The sequence below is a fragment of the Aquarana catesbeiana genome, linkage group LG06 (genome assembly GCF_042186555.1).
Source record: "Aquarana catesbeiana isolate 2022-GZ linkage group LG06, ASM4218655v1, whole genome shotgun sequence".
In the NCBI taxonomy this organism is placed as follows: Eukaryota; Metazoa; Chordata; class Amphibia; order Anura; family Ranidae; genus Aquarana; species Aquarana catesbeiana.
In genome coordinates this window covers 163,705,069-163,723,344 of record NC_133329.1, presented here as the reverse complement: position 1 = coordinate 163,723,344, position 18,276 = coordinate 163,705,069, and the positions used below count along the sequence as shown (strand labels likewise).

General features: G+C 43.0%; 1 protein-coding gene across 1 annotated transcript; it reads right to left on the bottom strand.

Annotated features, from left to right (window-relative positions):
* Positions 1–17,290: 17,290 nt before the first annotated feature.
* Positions 17,291–17,779, bottom strand: LOC141147700 (large ribosomal subunit protein uL23-like). The gene has a single exon (XM_073634900.1). The coding sequence runs from the start codon at positions 17,736–17,738 to the stop codon at positions 17,301–17,303; it is 438 nt and encodes a 145-aa protein (XP_073491001.1). The 5' UTR covers positions 17,739–17,779; the 3' UTR covers positions 17,291–17,300.
* Positions 17,780–18,276: the final 497 nt, after the last annotated feature.

Genomic DNA, 18,276 nt, shown 5'->3' with positions numbered 1-18,276 from the left:
GAGAATTTCCCTTCCTAGGGGTAGATTTCATCTCACTTCCTGTTGTCTCCTTCCGTTTGCAAGTAGGAGTCGTTTGTAAGTTGGATGTTTGAAAGTAGGGGCCTGCCCTATATACTGTGCAGAAATTGCGGTCTTAGGTGTTGGTGTTGCCAAAACACTGTAAGTCCTCACAGTTACTCTTGCTGTGAAATATTAGATCAAGAATTGTAATTACATGCACCTGTTGAACAGGGGCAGAAAAATTGGGCCTTTGGTGGTGGTGGTGTTGCCACAACAGTGTAAGTCCTCACAGTTACTCTTGGTGGGAGCTGGAACGGGCCCTGCTGTGAAATATTAGATCAAGAATTGTAATTTACATGCACCTGTTGAACAGGGGGAGAAAAATTGGGCCTTTGGCGGTGGTGGTGTTGCCACAACACTGTAAGTTCTCACAGTTACTCTTGGTGGGAGCTGGAACGGGCCCTGCTGTGAAATATTAGATCAAGAATTGTAATTACATGTCCCTGTTGAACAGGGGTAGAAAAAGTGGGCCTTAGGCACTGGTGCCACAACACTGCAACCCCTCACAGATACTCTAGGAATGAGCCCTCCTGTAAAATATTGCATCAAAAATTGTAATTACACTCCCCTGTTAAACAGGGGCTGAAAAATTGAGCCTTAGACACTGGTGGCGGCGCCCAGAACCAAAAATATTCTTACAAGCTATCAACATGATCATTGAGGAGGAAGAGGCACTGGTGCTGGTGCCACAACACTGCAACCCCTCACAGATACTCTAGTTGGAGCGCAGGAAGGAGCCCTGCTGCAAAGTATTGCAACAAAAATTGTAATTACAAGCCCCTGTTAAACAGGGGCTGAAAAACTGGGCCTTAGGCACCGGTGCTGTTGCCACAACACTGCAACCCCTCACAAATACTCTAGTTGAGTGCAGCAATGAACCCTCCTTGCAAAATATTGCATCAAAAATTGTAATTACATGCCCTTGTTAAACAGGGGCTGAAAAATTGGGCCTTAGCCACTGGTGGCGGTGCCCAGAACCAAAAATATTCTTACAAGCTATCAGCATGATCATTGAGGAGGAAGAGGATAGTCACTCAGCATAACAGGATAGTAACTAAGCATCAGCATAGGCAATCTTTAAGGGATCTGACTTTTCAAAAAAAATTATTCGGTTACATCAGCATCGGGTGCTTGGTAGCTGGTGGTGATCCAAGACTGATTCATTTTTATGAAGGTCAGTCGATCGACCGAGTCGGTGGACAGGCGCGCCTTGTGATCGGTTACAAAACCTCCAGCAGCACTGAATGTGCGTTCCGAAAGATTGCTGGATGCAGGACAGGCCAGTAGCTCAATTGCATACTGTGCAAGCTCTGGCCAGTGATCCATCCTCAAGACCCAGTAACCCAGAGCATTTTTGGTGGGAAAGGTGTCCAAGTCAGATCTTACCCCTAGGTATTCTTGCACCATGTAAAACAGACGCTGGCGATGGTTGCTGGAACCGATCATACCTTGGGGCTGCGGACTAAAAAACTGTCTGAACGCATCGGTCAGACAGCCACCTTCTCCACCGCTCTTTCTTTGACTGACCAAAGCCTCAGCAACACGTTGTCCAGGAAGAGGAGTTTGTAACCTCCCAGTCTCTGGGAATGTGTTGCACAGACCTTTCTGCAAGGCCTCCCGAAGATGTTTCATCCTCTGCTCCCTCTGCAACGGCAAGGTCCGCAACCTTACCCTTGTAATGTGGATCAAGGAGGGTTGGCAGCCAGTATTGATCCCTCTCCTTGATACCACGAATACGAGGATCCTTTCGCAGGCTTTGCAGAATCAGGGAGGACATGCAACAAAGGTTTGCTGATCCATTCGGTCCAGAGTCCTCTGGGTCACTAAGGACGACATGATCTGCAGCCACCTCCTCCCAGCCATGTACAAGTCCATGGGTTTCTTGGGACTGTAAATGATCCCTTAAAGACTGCTGCTGATGCTGAGTGCCAGGCTCCACCTCCATGCTGACACAATCATCCTCTTCCTCCTCCTCCTCTTCCTGTGTAATCGGCGGGCACGCAGGAACACTGTCTGGATAAAGGGTGCCTTGAGAGCTAAGGAAGTCCTCCTCTTCCTGCCTCTGTTCTGCCTCAAGTGCCCTGTCCATTATTCCACGCAGAGTGTGCTCCAACAGGTGGACAAGGGGGACAGTGTCACTGATGCATGCACTGTCACTGCTCACCATCCTCGTGGCCTCCTCAAATGGTGACAGGACAGTGCATGCATCCCTGATCATGGCCCACTGGTGTGGGGAAAAAAAAAAAAAAACAAGCTCCCCTGACCCTGTCCTGGTGCCATAGTCACACAGTTACTCATTGATGGCCCTCTTCTGCATGTGCAGCTGCTGCAGCATGGCCAACGTTGAGTTCCACCTGGTGGGCATGTCACAGATTAGGCGGTTCTTGGGAAGGTTAAATTCCTTTTGGAGGTTAGCCAGCCGAGCACTGGCATTATATGACCTGCGGAAATATACACAGACTTTCCTGGCCTGCCTCAGAACATCCTGTAAGCCCGGGTACCTGCCCAAGAACCGCTGTACCACCAAGTTAAGGATGTGAGCCAAACAGGGCACATGGGTCATTTGTCCCTGTCGGAGGGCGGAGAGGAGGTTGGTGCTATTGTCGCAAACCACCATACCTGCCTTAAGCTGGCATGGCATCAACCACCTCTGAACCTGCCCCTGCAGAGCTGACAGAATCTCTGCCCCAGTGTGGCTCCTGTCCCCCAAGCACACCAGCTCAAGCACCGCATGGCATCTTTTGGCCTGCATGCTTGCGTAGCCCCTTGAACGCCTACAGAGCACCGCTGGTTCCGAAGTCAAATCACAGGAAGAGGCCATGGAGGAAGAAGAAGAGGAGGGGGTGGAGGAGAGAGGTGTGGCAGAATCACCACTAGTAGTATTTTGGAGGCGTGGGGGCAGAACAACCTCCAACACTACTGCACCTTGTCCTGCATCCTTCCCAGCTGCAAGAAGAGTCACCCAGTGCGCGGTGAAAGATAGGTAACGTCCCTGTCCATAAAAAGTGTCAAAAATAAAACTGCGCCAACTAAGATATACAAAGCAGCCAACATAACAATCAGACCAATTGTGAACCAATAAAAATAAAACAATGTGGCGCTAAAAACACGTGATGTTCATTATTGGGCTAAACCGACCAGAATGTTCATCTGGAGGTCAAAAATGCACAATAAAGTTGTTAATGGAAATGGAACATAACTCTACTGAATAAGTGTGAACCAAACACAATAAAATATATCAAAATCACATGTGTGTCTGTGAATTAATCTAACGAGCTGAACTTCTAATTGTGCGTAATAAAATACTAACAGTACAAAGACCATAGGGAAATGTGTATAGACCAATTATTGTGCAAAAAATATATCAATGATATCAACAAAAGAGATGCCTCCATATGATATACACTCCTGTAAATAATATTAAAATCATAACTGAAGTGAATCTGAAAATGAACATATATTCCGTGTTCAAAAGATAAAAAGTTCAATAAGTGTTCTTTAAGACGTGTATCAGGTGTGGGTGAAAAATGACTTCTGGTGCCTTCAGTAGAATATATTGTATCGATCTCCCATGGCTGGGACGAACTTCAAAGTAATATGACACCCGAATTCTTAATGTAGATATAGGCAGGTTAAAATACCCTTACCGGAATAGATGGACTCACTAGCCAGCAGCTGAGAGTCAGACAGGCTTTAGAAAGTAAATGGAGGTGATTATCCAGGAGAGGGTAGATGTAACACTGTATCCAGGCTTGATGGAAGGATGGCAGTAAAACTCACCGATCACTCTATCCAGATCTCACTGCTTTACAGTCTCCATAATACGGGATTGTATGGTGATCCAATTGCGGGTCATCACGAAAGGGGCATATTATTCAAATCGGAGAAATTGAAAAAATACTTCCACATCGGTCCGATATGCCTGTTAGCCACGATTCATGTAAGCGCTTTTTGAGAGAAAAGTGAGAAAAAGTGGCGTTTTGAAACCTGCCACTGAGGAACCGCACATTCCACAAACTCACGGAAGGGGCAGAGTCTATCAACTGAAAAGGCAGCAGTTGAAGTGCTAGCAATTTAGCCAAGCTAGCATTCAACCGCTGGTAAATCTGATGTTGGTGTACAGATAGCAGATTGCCCCCAAGTACTTGGCTGTGACACACCTAATTCTACACCTTCATTCCTCTCAGTGCAGGTCTCAGAGAGGACTGAAAGTATAGTGGGGTTGGAGATCTCAGCTGATGAGGAGCAAGGAGAGGTCCTATTTGTTCTTTGGTGTGGGTCTTTTAGGTACACTTGCCAATGTGGTGCCCAAGTGGGAGATGTTCTGGCCACGAGAGATACGCTTGAGACATATGTTGCAAATAGCAGCGGTGGGATCTGATGCACTCATCTCAAAAAAGGCCCACACCAAAGAACTTTTGGAATAACGCACAGAGACAGCAGCGCCCTGCACATGCGGAGCTCTGCGGTGTGATGCAGTCGGTGTGTTGCCCTTAAGCTGGCCCCTGGAGGCATCCTGCCTCATTGGTGATGTGCCTCCTCCTCCTCTCTTCTATCAGGCTCCCACGTGGAGTCAGTGACCTCATCATCCCCTCCCTTCCCATCACTGGAGCAAAGCTGGCAGTATGATGCAACTGGGGGAACATGACTGCCAGATTGCTGTCCTTCTTGGGCACCTCCTCTCTCTGGGCTCACGTTACTGCCTTCCTCTAGCTGGGTACCATCATCGGAGCCTTCAAAATGGTTCAGGGGACTCCTCAGAAGGACATGGTGGGGCTAGGGAAGGAGTGACTGATGCCATTGAGCTGAGGGAAGAGGCCGTATTGGCAGCTGCTTTGCCAGAAAAAAAAACCCTGAGCCTGGGTGAGAGGATGAGGAGGATGAGGACGGCTTGGTCATCCACTCTACCAAGTCTTCTGCATGTTGCGGCTCAAAACGGTCAGCTGCCGAAAAAAAGGACAAGCGTGTCCCACGGCCACGTGTTGATGAGGATGCACCGTCTCCACGACCAGCACTGTTGCCTCTAGACACAGAGCCTGCTTGCCCTCTTTTATTGGCTTGTGACTGTCTGCCTCTCCTTGTTGGCCTTCCAGACATACTAATGGCCTGCAGTGAGATGTAGCTGCACAAAGCTGGGATGTATATATATACTGATACTGCAACTAGCAGAATCAACTACCTGCCTGTAGTATTATTAGTATGAGAACACCAGCAATTGTCTTCAGGCAGCTTTAGGTGCACACTGTGCAGAGGACGCAGTACACTAACTGTAAATACTGTAACTGCATAACTTGTAAATACTGCAGCTGCCTGTGGTACTGTACTAATAGGATCAGAAGAACACCACTCATTTTCTTCAGGTAGCTTTAGGTGCACACTGTGCAGAGGACACAATGCACTATCTGTAAATACTGTAGCTGTCTGCCTGTGGTATTAATAGGAGCAGAACAACAGCAATTGTCTCCAGGTAGCTTTAGGTGCACACTGTGCAGAGGACACACTACACTAACTGTAAATACTGTAGCTGCCTGCCTGTGGTATTAATAGGATCAGAAGAACATCACTAAGTTTCTTCAGGTAGCTTTAGGTGCACACTGTGCAGAGGACACAGTGCACTAACTGTAAATACTGTAGCTGCCTGCCCGTGGTATTAATAGGAGCAGAACAACAGCAATTGTCTCCAGGTAGCTTTAGGTGCACACTGTGCAGAGGACACAGTGCACTAACTGTAAATACTGTAGCTGCCTGCCCATGGTATTAATAGGAGCAGAACAACAGCAATCATCTCCAGGTAGCTTTAGGTGCACAATGTGCAGAAGATGCACTGCACTAACTGTAAATACTGTAGCTGCCTGCCTGTGGTATTAATAGGGTCAGAAGAACACCACTAATTTTCTTCAGGTAGCTTTAGGTGCACAGTGTGCAGGGGACGCACTAAACTAAATTGTAAATGCTGAAGCTGCCTGCTGTACTGTACTAATAGGATCAGAAGAACACCACTAATTTTCTTCAGGTAGCTTTAGGTGCACACTGTGCAGAGGACGCACTACACTAACTTGTAAATACTACAGCTGCCTGTGACACTGTACTAATAGGATCAGAAGAACACCACTCATTTTCTTCAGGTAGCTTTAGGTGCACACTGTGCAGAGGATGTACTACACTAACTTGTAAATACTACAGCTGCCTGTGGTATTGTACTAATAGGATCAGAAAAACACCACTAATTTTCTTCAGGTAGCTTTAGGTGCACACTGCGCAGAGGACGCACTACACTAACTTGTAAATACTGCAGCTGCCTGAGGTACTGTACTAATAGGATCAGAAGAACACTAATTTTCTTTAGGTAGATTTAGGTGCACACTGTGCAGAGGACGCACTACACTAACTGTAAATACTGTAGCTAAAAGGATTAATAGGATCAGAATACAGTGTATATATATATATATATATATATATATATATATATATATATAAAAAAAAAAAAGAAATATATATATATATATTTGGCCAATTATGGCTCTCTGTACAGATGGTGCTGTGATTGGCCAAGCATGCGGGTCATAGTGCATGCTTAGCCAATCATCAGCCAGCAATGCACTGCGATGCCAAAGTGAATTATGGGCCGTGACGCGCCACTTGAATTTGGCGCGAATGGCCCATAATGTTTGGAAATCGGCGAACGACCGAACAGGCAATTTTTGAGTCGAACATGCGTTCGATTTGAATACGAAGCTCATCCCTAATCACGGCACACTTCTGCACAAGAGAGGTGTTCTTCAAAGAAACTCTCTTACATTCCATACATTTGCCATAGCTGTTAATACATTTATTAATTCTGGGGTTTGGCTACTCCACATTGAAGGCATATTTACTGAGGGAAAACGAAAAGCCATAGGATTGCCACTTTCACACAAGTGTGCTTAGCTTTGCAACTTTTTTGTGTGATGCATAATTTGTTATGTTTATATATACACTTAGCAAAATTATAAATGCAACAGTTTTGTGTTTGCCCCTATTTACCATGAGCTGAACTTAAAGATCGACTTTTAAATGACTTTTTCTATGTACACAAAAGGCCTATTTCTCTCAAATATTGTTCACAAATCTGCCTAAATCTGTGTTAGTATTTCTCCTTTGCCTAGATAATCCATCCACCTCACAGGTGTGGCATATCAAGATGCTGATTAGACAGCATGATTATTGCACAGATGTGCCTTATGCCCCGTACACACGGTCGGATTTTCCGACGGAAAATGTGTGATAGGACCTTGTTGTCGGAAATTCCTACCGTGTGTAGGCTCCATCACACATTTTCCATCAGATTTTCCGACACACAAAGTTTGAGAGCAGGCTATAAAATTTTCCGACAACAAAATCCGTTGTCGGAAATTCCGATCGTGTGTACACAAGTCCGACGGACAAAGTGCCATGCATGCTCAGAATAAATAAAGAGATGAAAGCTATTGGCCACTGCCCCATTTATAGTCCCGATGTACGTGTTTTACGTCACCGCGTTGAGAACGATCGGATTTTCCGACAACTTTGTGTGACCATGTGTATGCAAGACAAGTTTGAGCCAACATCCGTCTGAAAAAATCCTAGGATTTTGTTGTCGGAATGTCCGAACAAAGTCCGACCGTGTGTACGGGGCATTAGGCTGGCCACAATAAAAGGCCCCTCTAAAATGTGCAGTTTTACGGTATGGGGGGGGGGTCGAGGAGGTCCGAAAACCAGTCAGTATCTGATGTAACCACCATTTGCCTCATGCAGTGCAGAACATCTCCTTTGCATAGAATTGATCAGGTTGTTGATTGTGGCCTGTGGAATGTTGGTCCATTCCTCTTCAATGGCTGTGTGAAGTTGCTGGATATTGTCAGGAACTAGAACACGCTGTCATATATGCCGATCCAGAGCATCCCAAACATGCTCAATAAGTGACATGTCCAGTGAGTATGCTGGCCATGCAAGAACTGGGATGTTTTCAGCTTCCAGAAATTGTGTACAGATCCTTGCAACATCGGGCTGTGCATTATCATGCTGCAACTTGAGGTGATGGTCGTGGATGAATGGCACAGCAATGAGCCTCAGGATCTCGTCACAGTATCTCTGTGCATTCAAAATGCCATCAATAAAATGCACCTGTGTTTGTTGTCCATAGCATACGCCTGCCCATACCATAACCCCACCACCACCATGGGCCACTCGATCCACAACGTTGACATCAGCAAACCACTCACCCACACAACGTCATACATGCTGTCTACCATCTGCCCTGTACAATGAAAACTGGGATTTATCCGTGAAGAAAACACCTCTCCAAAGTGCCAGACGCCATCGAATGTGAGCATTTGCCCACTCAGGTCGGTTATGATGACAAACTGCAGTCAGGTCGAGATCCCGATGAGGACGGCGAGCATGCATATGAGCTTCCCCGAGATGGTTTCTGACAGTTTGTGCAGAAATTCTTTGGTTATGCAAACCGATTGTTGCAGAAGCTGTCCGGGTGGCTGGTCTCAGACAATCTTGGAGGTGAAGATGCTGGATGTGGATGTCCTGGGCTGGTGTGGTTACACGTGGTCTGCGGTTGTGAGGCAGGTTAGATGTACTGCCAAATTCTCTGAAACTCCTTTGGAGATGGCTTATGGTAGAGAAATGAACATTCAATTTAAGAACAGCTCTGGTGGACATTCCTGCAGTCAGCATGCCAATTGCATGCTCCCTCAAAACTTGCGACCCCTCTGTGGCATTGTGCTGTGTGATAAAACTGCACATTTTAGAGTGGCCTTTTATTGTGGCCAGCCTAAGGCACACCTGTGCAATAATCATGCTGTCTAATCAGCATCTTAATATGCCACACCTGTGAGGTGGATGGAATATCTTGGCAAAGGAGAAGTGCTCACTAACACAGATTTAGACAGATTTGTGAACAACATTTGAGAGAAATAGGCCTTTCGTGTACAAAGAAAAAGTCATAGGCCTTTAAGTTCAGCTCATGATAAATAGGGGCAAACATAAAAGTATTGCGTTTATAATTTTGATCAGTATATATAGGGTCATACCTTCCCAATTTAAGATTAAATGGGCAGGGATGTCAATGCAAACTTGTCCCTATGCACAAATAAAAAGGTGACTTGCAAGGTAAGGCTGTCAACTCAGACACTTGCCTCACTGATGTGATGGCTTCAGGGAGTTTCAACTTGTAGGTGAAAGTAGAGATAGGATTGTTTTCAGTGTTAAAAAAAGGATGTTTCTGAAGCACCAGATAAGGGCTTCTTATTCAAGGGGTGAAAAACTAACAAACAATCTCAATGATCTCAAGATATGAAGGGCAAAAAATTACCTTTAATAGTACTGAGAGCCAAACACTGGTCAAAACCCGCCCACTTTCCAACTTACCAAAGATTTTTTTTTTTTTATGAAACAAAATTTCAAAATTGGAATTTATAATTTTACAGTTTAATTGTAATTTTATCTTTTTTTCTTCTTCGTAAGGTCAATTGCTTACAAGCCATCATGTCAATGACGTATTGGGTGTATACTCTAGGACCGCAGACTAGTTGAACCAACTTGCGTTTGAGGTACTAGCCTATCATGGTGCCCATGTGTCACGTACCATGTGTGAGGCTGAGATGCTGAGAGGGCTCCCCATGCGGCTAAGTGCAGTGCTTCCCTGAAAGTGGTGCAGGGAGAGCAGTGCCCAGAGAAGCACCGTTTGCCAGGTACTGAGATGAGCTGATCACCATGATATAGCAGGAACAGGCTGCATGGACTGTAAAGCTTGTGTGCTTGCGGAGTACCAGGTAAACTTGACAGAGTAGCAAATCGGAGACAGAAACAAGAGCCAGGCCAGGGGTCATACACGGTAAGATCAGTTCAGATGATGAATAGTTTTCTAATTTAAATTCAAAAACTTTTCGAATTCAAATGTCCAAAGAGAATAAAATAGTATACAAAATAAAGGAATAGAATAGAAAAAAAATTTTTTTTTCTATTCTATTTTATTCTTTTTGGAAATTGGAAAACTATTCTAATTCGAAAACTATTCTGATTCAAAAACTATTCTAATTTGAAAACTATGCTAATTCGAAAACTATTTGAAATTGATTCGAAAACATTTCAAACCGATTTGAAAACGAATAAATGAAACGCATTCCAAAAACGAATTGAACTAATTAAACGAATTTAACTAAACAAATTAATGTTAGTAACGAATTGAGACACAACATTTTTTTTTGTTCTGCACATGTCTATTAAAATGTAACAAAAAATGAACACAAAATAATATAGATACAATAAAATGAATTGCAAAGATATAAAAAATACTGTGTACAGTGAGACAACAGCCAGTAATATCATACAAATGTAAGCACTTTTGAAAGGCTGTGATTTAAGAGGGTGAAACTAGGAAGATTTATAATTTATAAATAAAAAAAACGCATTGTTTAACAGAAAAAATAGAAATATTGGGCAGACTTTATGCACACTATGTAAGCAGCTTTAGTAGGCCACTGTTTAGGAGGGAGATTGCATTATTTTACAGAAAAAATTTAAAAATAGTTTAGTCAATGCTCACAATGCTTTGGTAAGCCACTGACCAATTTACAATCCAGAAATCAAAATGATAGAGTTTTAGTTGAAATACCTAAAAAATAAGTGTTTTATTGCACAAAAAGGCTATCATATTGTACCGACTCCATGAACAGTAGGTATGCATTTTTTACTAGGCTGCTCCAGCTAGCTTGTATTAGAATAAAATATACGTTAAAGTATATTTAATAAGTAAATATACGTTAAAGTATATTTATCTCACAGAAAAAGACACAGACATATTATAGTTATGACATTCACAGTGTTTAAGCACTTATACTAAGCTACATTCTGCAAAGAACCCATACCAACCAATTTTTATTTTAAAAAAAGAATAAACATTAAAGTGTATTTATTTCACTGAAAAAGCCCTCAATGTATTGTAGTGACTATGTGAAAAGCATTTAAATGTTTTATATAAGAAGTGAATTGAAAAGGACTCAAAACAGTAATTAAAATTAAGAAACCAACATTAGTTTATATTTAGCTGAAAAAAGCACACAATATTGTGGTGATTATTTGTACAGTAAGACCCTTTTACTACTATTTTTGAACAGCACACATATCCGTCATTTTTCAATCAAGAAAGCAGCATAGAGTGTATTTATTTAGCTGAAAAAGCACCCAAAATATTGCAATGACTATGTGAAAAGTATTTAAATGTTTTAAATAAGTGGTAATTTGAACAGAACCCACAAAAAGTATTTTTCCCTGCTGAATGGTTGCTTCCAGCCATGCCTCTGGATAGACCCCTGTGTAGTGGTGCTTAAGTTTTTTGCTGCCCTAAGGATCTTTGCATGCACCTTTCCCAATTGGGATCCAAATATTAAAATGGGTGAAAGACCTTTACAAAGATAAATTAGGCACTATCTCCCATATATTTGTATAAACCAAAACAAGACCGAACCTCCTATCTCTGTATCACAGGATTGGTGTAGGGGGATTCTGTATAATATGTGCCCCACAGAGACAAATCTGTATTATAAACCATATAAAATATAGCTTTATTAGTACATTTAAAACATAGAGACATTAAAAACATTCCATATCCTTTCTATATCTCCATTCAATAGCATAATGCATGTACAGAAAAGCTTGATAGATCAACACATTTTGCACATAAGATTGCTTCATCAAGATCCACCTGCCATTATTAAAGAAGGATATGGTACATGATACAGTATCTATAATGAAAAATAACAAATGAATAGTATACATCATTTACATTCTAACATCAATTGTTATCATTATGCAATGCTTAAAATCCATCTAGTCCACCATATACAATATTATAAGATATTATAAATAGAAAATACAGAAATACACCTACCCTTAGCAATGCCTTTTTATATCCCCATCTAGCTTGCCTCCCCAAAGGGGAATCTCAAAGCAGGGGGGCAGTTTGCATAAAAGAATACCCAGGATGTTAAACTTCCTGAAAGCCTTACAAGGACAAAACATAATTAAAATAAACTAAAGAGTCAAATCTCACCAGACCTATCGCAATAACAATTATATGTGTAATGATTAGGGTTGTCCCCGATACCACTTTTTTAAGACCGAGTACAAGTACTGATACTTTTTTTTAAATACTCGCTGAGACCGATACTTTTTATAATGTCATGTGACAGTTTGACTGATGGCCACTGATAGGTGGCACTGACTGACGGCTGGCACTGATAGATGGCACTGACTGATGGGCATTGATAGGTGGCACTGATAGATGGCACTGATAGGCAGCACTTATGGGCACTGATAGGTGGCACTGCCAGGTGGCTGGCACTGATAGGTGGCACTGATAGGCAGCAGTTATGGGCACTGATAGGTGGCTGGCACTGATAGATGGCACTGATAGGTGGCACTAATGTTCAGGCACTGAAATGTAGCAATAAATTACACGAGGAAAGACTTTATTTTGAAATGCTATGCTGCGACGCCCATCTTGGTACACCTTGCACTTGGCCGCAGTAAGCAGCAGCAGCAGCAGACATCTTGTTAAACCCAGCCTGAACTATATGGGCTGGGTGTAACAAGATGTCCGCTGCTGGCTTACTGTGCCCGAGTGCAGGGTGTACCAAGATGGGCGCCAGGATTTGCAAACCTACCAAGACATGGCCGCCCACCTAAACTGACAGGCCGGGCAAGGAGAGCGTTATTCAGAGAAGCAGCCATGGTAACTCTGGAAGAGCTGCCAAGATCCACAGCTCAGGTGGGAGAATCTGTCCACAGGACAACTTTTAATCATGCATTCCACAAATCTGGCCTTTATGGAAGAGTGGCAAGAAGAAAGCCATTATTGAAAGAAAGCCATAAGAAGTTAGAAGTTTGCAGTTAGCGAGAAGCCATGTGGGGACACAGCAAACATGTGAAAGAAGGTGCTCTGGTCAGATGAGACCAAAATTGAACTTTTTAGCCTAAAAGCAAAATGTTATGTGTGGCGGAAAACTAACACTGCACATCGCACAGAACACACCATACCCACCATGAAACATGGTGGTGGCAGAATTGTGCTGTGGGGATGCTTTTCTTCAGCAGGGAGAGGGAATCTAGTCTGAGTTGATGGGTAGATGATGGAGCCTAATACAGAGCAATCTTAGAAGAAAACCTGTCAGAGTCTGCAAAAGACTTGAGACCGGGGTGGAGGTTTACATTCCAGTAGGACAATGACCCTAAACATACAGCCGGAGCTACAATTGAATGGTTTAGATCAAAGCATATTCATGTGTTTGAATGGCCTAGTCAAAGTCCAGATCTAAATCCAATTGAGAATCTGTGGCAAGACTTGAAAATTGCTGTTCACAGATGCTCTCCATCCAATCTGACAGAGCTTGAGCTATTTTGCAAAGGAGAATGGGCAAACATGCCACTCTCTAGATGTGCAAAGCTGTTAGAGACATACCCAAAAAGACTTGCAGCTGTAATTGCAGTGAAAGGTGGTTCTACAGAGTATGGACTCAGGGGGGCTGAATACAAACGCACACCACACTTTTCAGATATTTATTTGTAAAAAAAAATTGAAAACCTTTTATCATTTTCCTTCCACTTCACAATTATGTGCTACTTTGTGTTCTATCACATAAAATCCCAATAAAATACCTTTACATTTTTGGTTGTAACATGACAAAATGTGGAAAATTTCAAGGGGTATGAATACTTTTTCAAGGCGCTGTATATATTAGTACGATCAGTATTTCTGTATCCTTGTTCATTAGAGTATGATTTTTTTTCTATGCTTAGCCTACACTTGATATTTTATATTGTTGTTTTAATTGTTTAAACAATAAAGATGTAAAGGAATTGTATATAAATATCGTATTGTGTTTTATCTAGTGCAGCACTCAAAATTTCCACTTGCCTGCTCACATTAGGCAAGTGGAAATAGGCGGAGGGCTAGTGCGCCGATACCAGTGGATTCCTGGCTGCGCGTACTGCACCATTGTGTTGTCACATGACTTTGTGGTGCGCGCTCCCGCCGCCATATGTTCAGGTTTGAAGTTCATGGGTAAAAACAAGGTGGCAGCTGGCGTGCCCCAGCCCCCCGCCATCTGTGGCGAATGAACAGAGAGAAAGCATGCAGGGAAGAGGTGGGCTGCAGCCAATGCTGCTCCTGGCGAGGGTTCAGTCCTTGGCATGGAGTCCTCCCTGCCCTGTGGATGAGGCCAGAAACAACAAAGAGGTAAATGAGCATCTGGGCAAGGCAACCTCCACCACAGGGGGCATTGATTCAGTGCCTTCCAACCTGGCCCAGAGCATCCCTCTGCCTGGCCAGGCAACACACCCGTAGGCAGCCTGGAGCTCAGGGGGTGTAAGGGGAAGGCCAGCTCCATCACAGGACATCATGACTTCCCTTATCTCCTCATCCCACACTACAGGTCCCAGCATGAACCTGTGAGATCTAAGGGGTTACATCCTTATACCTAAGGTTTCATGCTGGGGCTTGTAGTCCTTCAATTATTAACCACTTGCCGACCACCTCACGCCGATATATGTCAGCCAAGTGGCACGGGTGCGCAAAATCCTGTATGGGTACGTCGGCCTTTTAAGAGCCGCCAGAGGACGTGTGTGCACTGCTGGAGGCACGCGCGCACCTGATGCACAGCGGGGAACCTGATGCACGTGGCTGGCGGGCACGATCACCGCCGGCCACTCGCGATCGCGTGCACGAGTGCCAGCACAGGGGAGAGGAGACATGTCGTTTGTTCCTAGTAAATAGGAACAACGATATGTCTCCCCTCTTACTCAGTCCTATCCCCATACAGTGTAGAAGGTACATTATGGGCCTAAATGGGTGATTACAAGGTAGGGAGGATAAAGGGGATGGGTGGGTGTAATTAGGAGGGAAGGGATGAGTAAGGAGGAAGGAAGAGGAAGGAAAAGGAAGGAATAAAGAGATGGTTGAAAGTTATTCTCCTTCTCGTTTAAATAGCACTATTGAATTTTTTTCTGTTTTATTTTGACATGAAGTAGAGGCTGGATGGAAGGGGGGAAAGGGAAAAGGGGCGGTAGGGTGGGGATTCGAGAGGCGAGGTTTAGGTGAAAGGACTTTGTAGTGTCTAGATCTTTCTTGGTGAAGATTAGTCGGATCACATGTACCCAGATTCAGGGAGCTCTCTCAATAACCTCTCCTGTTGTCCCTTTCCTCCTTTCTAGGGAATACATTTGGTTTCTATAATAATTGCAGGGTCCTGAGATACACACTTTTTTATATGCCTGGTATAGTTCTTCTATTATGTTGTGTATGAGTTTTAAATGTTTCTTTCTTTCTTGAATCTGAAATAAATATTCCGAAATTAAATTTAGTTGGAATTCAAAGAAGAATTTGAAATGTAAACATATCGCTGACTATTGCTGATTTCCTTCAAAAACAAGTATACCTAAAAGAATTGATGCCAATTTTAAGCCAAAGGGTATTCAAATATTGATTTGCTTTAGATTATTCTTCTGCTCGCTCACTCTGCATTTTTTTAAGATGATAAAAATAGGCCTCTTGGGTGGCCTGACAACATTTTTTGCCAGCATATTATGCAACCCTGGTGCCCCCCTATAGATGAACTTAAGCTTATTTGGAGGAATCTTTTTAAGAGTTTCATCTTTTCATAAAAGGGGTCAGTGTGTTTTAATGATTGTTTCTACTTCTTTATGTTGAAGATTTTTTTATAACTTAATTACTTGCCCACTGGGCACTTATACCCTCTTCCTAACCAGGCCAATTTTAATTTTTCAGTGCTCTCACATTTGAATGACAATTACTTAGACATGCAACACTGTACCCATATGAAAAGTGTGTCTTTTTTTTTCACACAATTAGAACTTTCTTTTGGTGGTATTTAATCACTACTGGGTTTTTTTATTTTTTGCACTATAAATAAAAAAGTGCATTTTTCTTCATCTCTGTTATAAAAGTATTAGTAATTTTTCTTCAGAATTCTGCTACATTTCTTTGGTAAAAATAACCCAAATCAGTGTATAATTTTTTGGTCTTTGTTAGGGGGGAGATTTTGTGTGTTTTGGTGTAACTTTATTTAATTTTTTTGCTTAACTTATTTTTTCATCACAAAAAGTCCCCTATGTGACGATTTTTAGGTGACAGGTTCTCTTTAATGAGACCTTTGGGCTCCACTGAATGAATTGCAATGCAGATCGCATTGCAATTCATCCCTTCCTGGCTATGCTAACTGGGGAAACCAGGAGCTTGACCCAAAACTGACATCATACATTTTGCTTTCCGTGTCACAGCAAGAAGGGGAGGAGAGTGGACATGTGTCCACTCTTCCCCTGCTCCTCCACCCCTCATATATTCCAGACTCCACCAGCCATGCCATTCCCGGGCCCACAGATGGGCAAGCGGAGCCTGGAATACACAACGGGGGGCCAGTACCGGGGGTGTGTGGAGGCAATTGGGCAGCAGTGCAGCCCCCTGAATGCATCCACCTGACAGGCAGGAGTCTGCCTGTCAGTTTTACACACAATTCCAGTGGCCGCAGCCACCAGATTGTGTATGAAACCCCCCCATTGTCAGGTCTGTACGACATATGGACCTGGCAGTGAAAGGGTTAATAGAAGGTTAACATGTCAAAAATCTAATTGTCAATATTTCTGGTGAATGAATAATTTTATCATCATTTGTGTCCAGATCAACATATATGGCTTTATAACCTAGGATCTTTCAATTTTTTTCTGTTTCAATCCTTTTAGGTAATAAGGTTTAAGCCGACCATAGATGATGCAATTTTCCTAACTGCAACCATGGGTTGATGGAGGAATCCCCCCAAAGCTATTGTGTCCCCTAGTGGGGGTGCATAGAGGTCCACCCCTACCAGGAGAACACACAATGATTGTTGCTAGTGGCTATAGCCGCTGGCAATAATTGCATGCAAAATCCAACATGCTGGTTGTAACCAAGTCAACCGATGGCTCAACTTAATCCTGCCCATAGATGGTTTGAATCTCAGCCGGTCCCTGCTGAATCAGCCAACATTCAAACCATCTATGTCCAGCTTTACTGTAAGTACAAATAGAGAACAGTACAGCCATAGAACTTTTATGGGAAATTCTGGTATAACTTGCAAGCAATGCAGGAAAGACACAGTTTGAGAATAACAGTTTTTTTTTAAAGGATGTATTTCTGTACAGAACATGCGCCAGCAGGTTTAGATGATGCCAATCTTGTTAGCAACATCTAGAGCGTCATAATCGGGAGCAAGACAAACGTATGCCTTCTTCTCACCATCTGGCCTAATGAGGGTGTTCAATTTGGCCACATCGATGTCATACAACTTCTTCACGGCTTGTTTAATCTGGTGCTTGTTTGCTTTAACATCAACGATGAAAACCAGAGTGTTATTGTCCTCAATCTTTTTCATAGCGGACTCAGTGGTCAGAGGGAACTTAATGAGGGCACTTTTTCTTGGGTACTTGGGTTGTCTCCTCAGCCTCAAGGTTTTGGGTCTCCGGAATGTAGGAGCGGTCCGGATCTTCTTCTTCTTGTGACTGTGTACTCCTTTTAGCACAGCCTTTTTGGCCTTCAGAGCCTTAGACTTTGCTTCAGTATTGACAGGGACAGCTTCCTTCTTCGCCTTCGGTGCCATCTTGGGGAAAAGCAGTAGGTACAACTCTTAAGGATCAAACTAGACCAACAAAACCAACCAGGAATGGTAAAAAAAAAGAAAATATTGGGTGCTTAATTCTAATGCCGCGTACACACGATTGGATTTTCCAACTGGAAATGTTGAATGTGAGCTTGTTGTCGGAAAGTCCGTCCGTGTGCATGATCCATTGAACATTGCAACAAATGGCTAGCAGGTTCTCAAACTTTCCGCCAACAAAACTTTGTTGTCGGAAAGTCTGATCGTGTGTACACAAGTCAGCGCACAAAAGTTCACACATGCTCGGAATCAAGTATGAGCCAGAAGCACTCGGTCTTGTAAAACTAGCGATCGTAATGGAGATATCTCATTCGTCATGTGGCAAATTATGAAATCTAGAAATGCAGCGCATTCTCTTCTTCTTTATAATGCATTAATAATGAAGTTGCTTTGCTGCTGATATTCACAGAGTTCCGACAAACTGATTGTTTATTCTTTATAGTGATCTCCTGAATAATATTTATTTTTGTTATTTATTTAT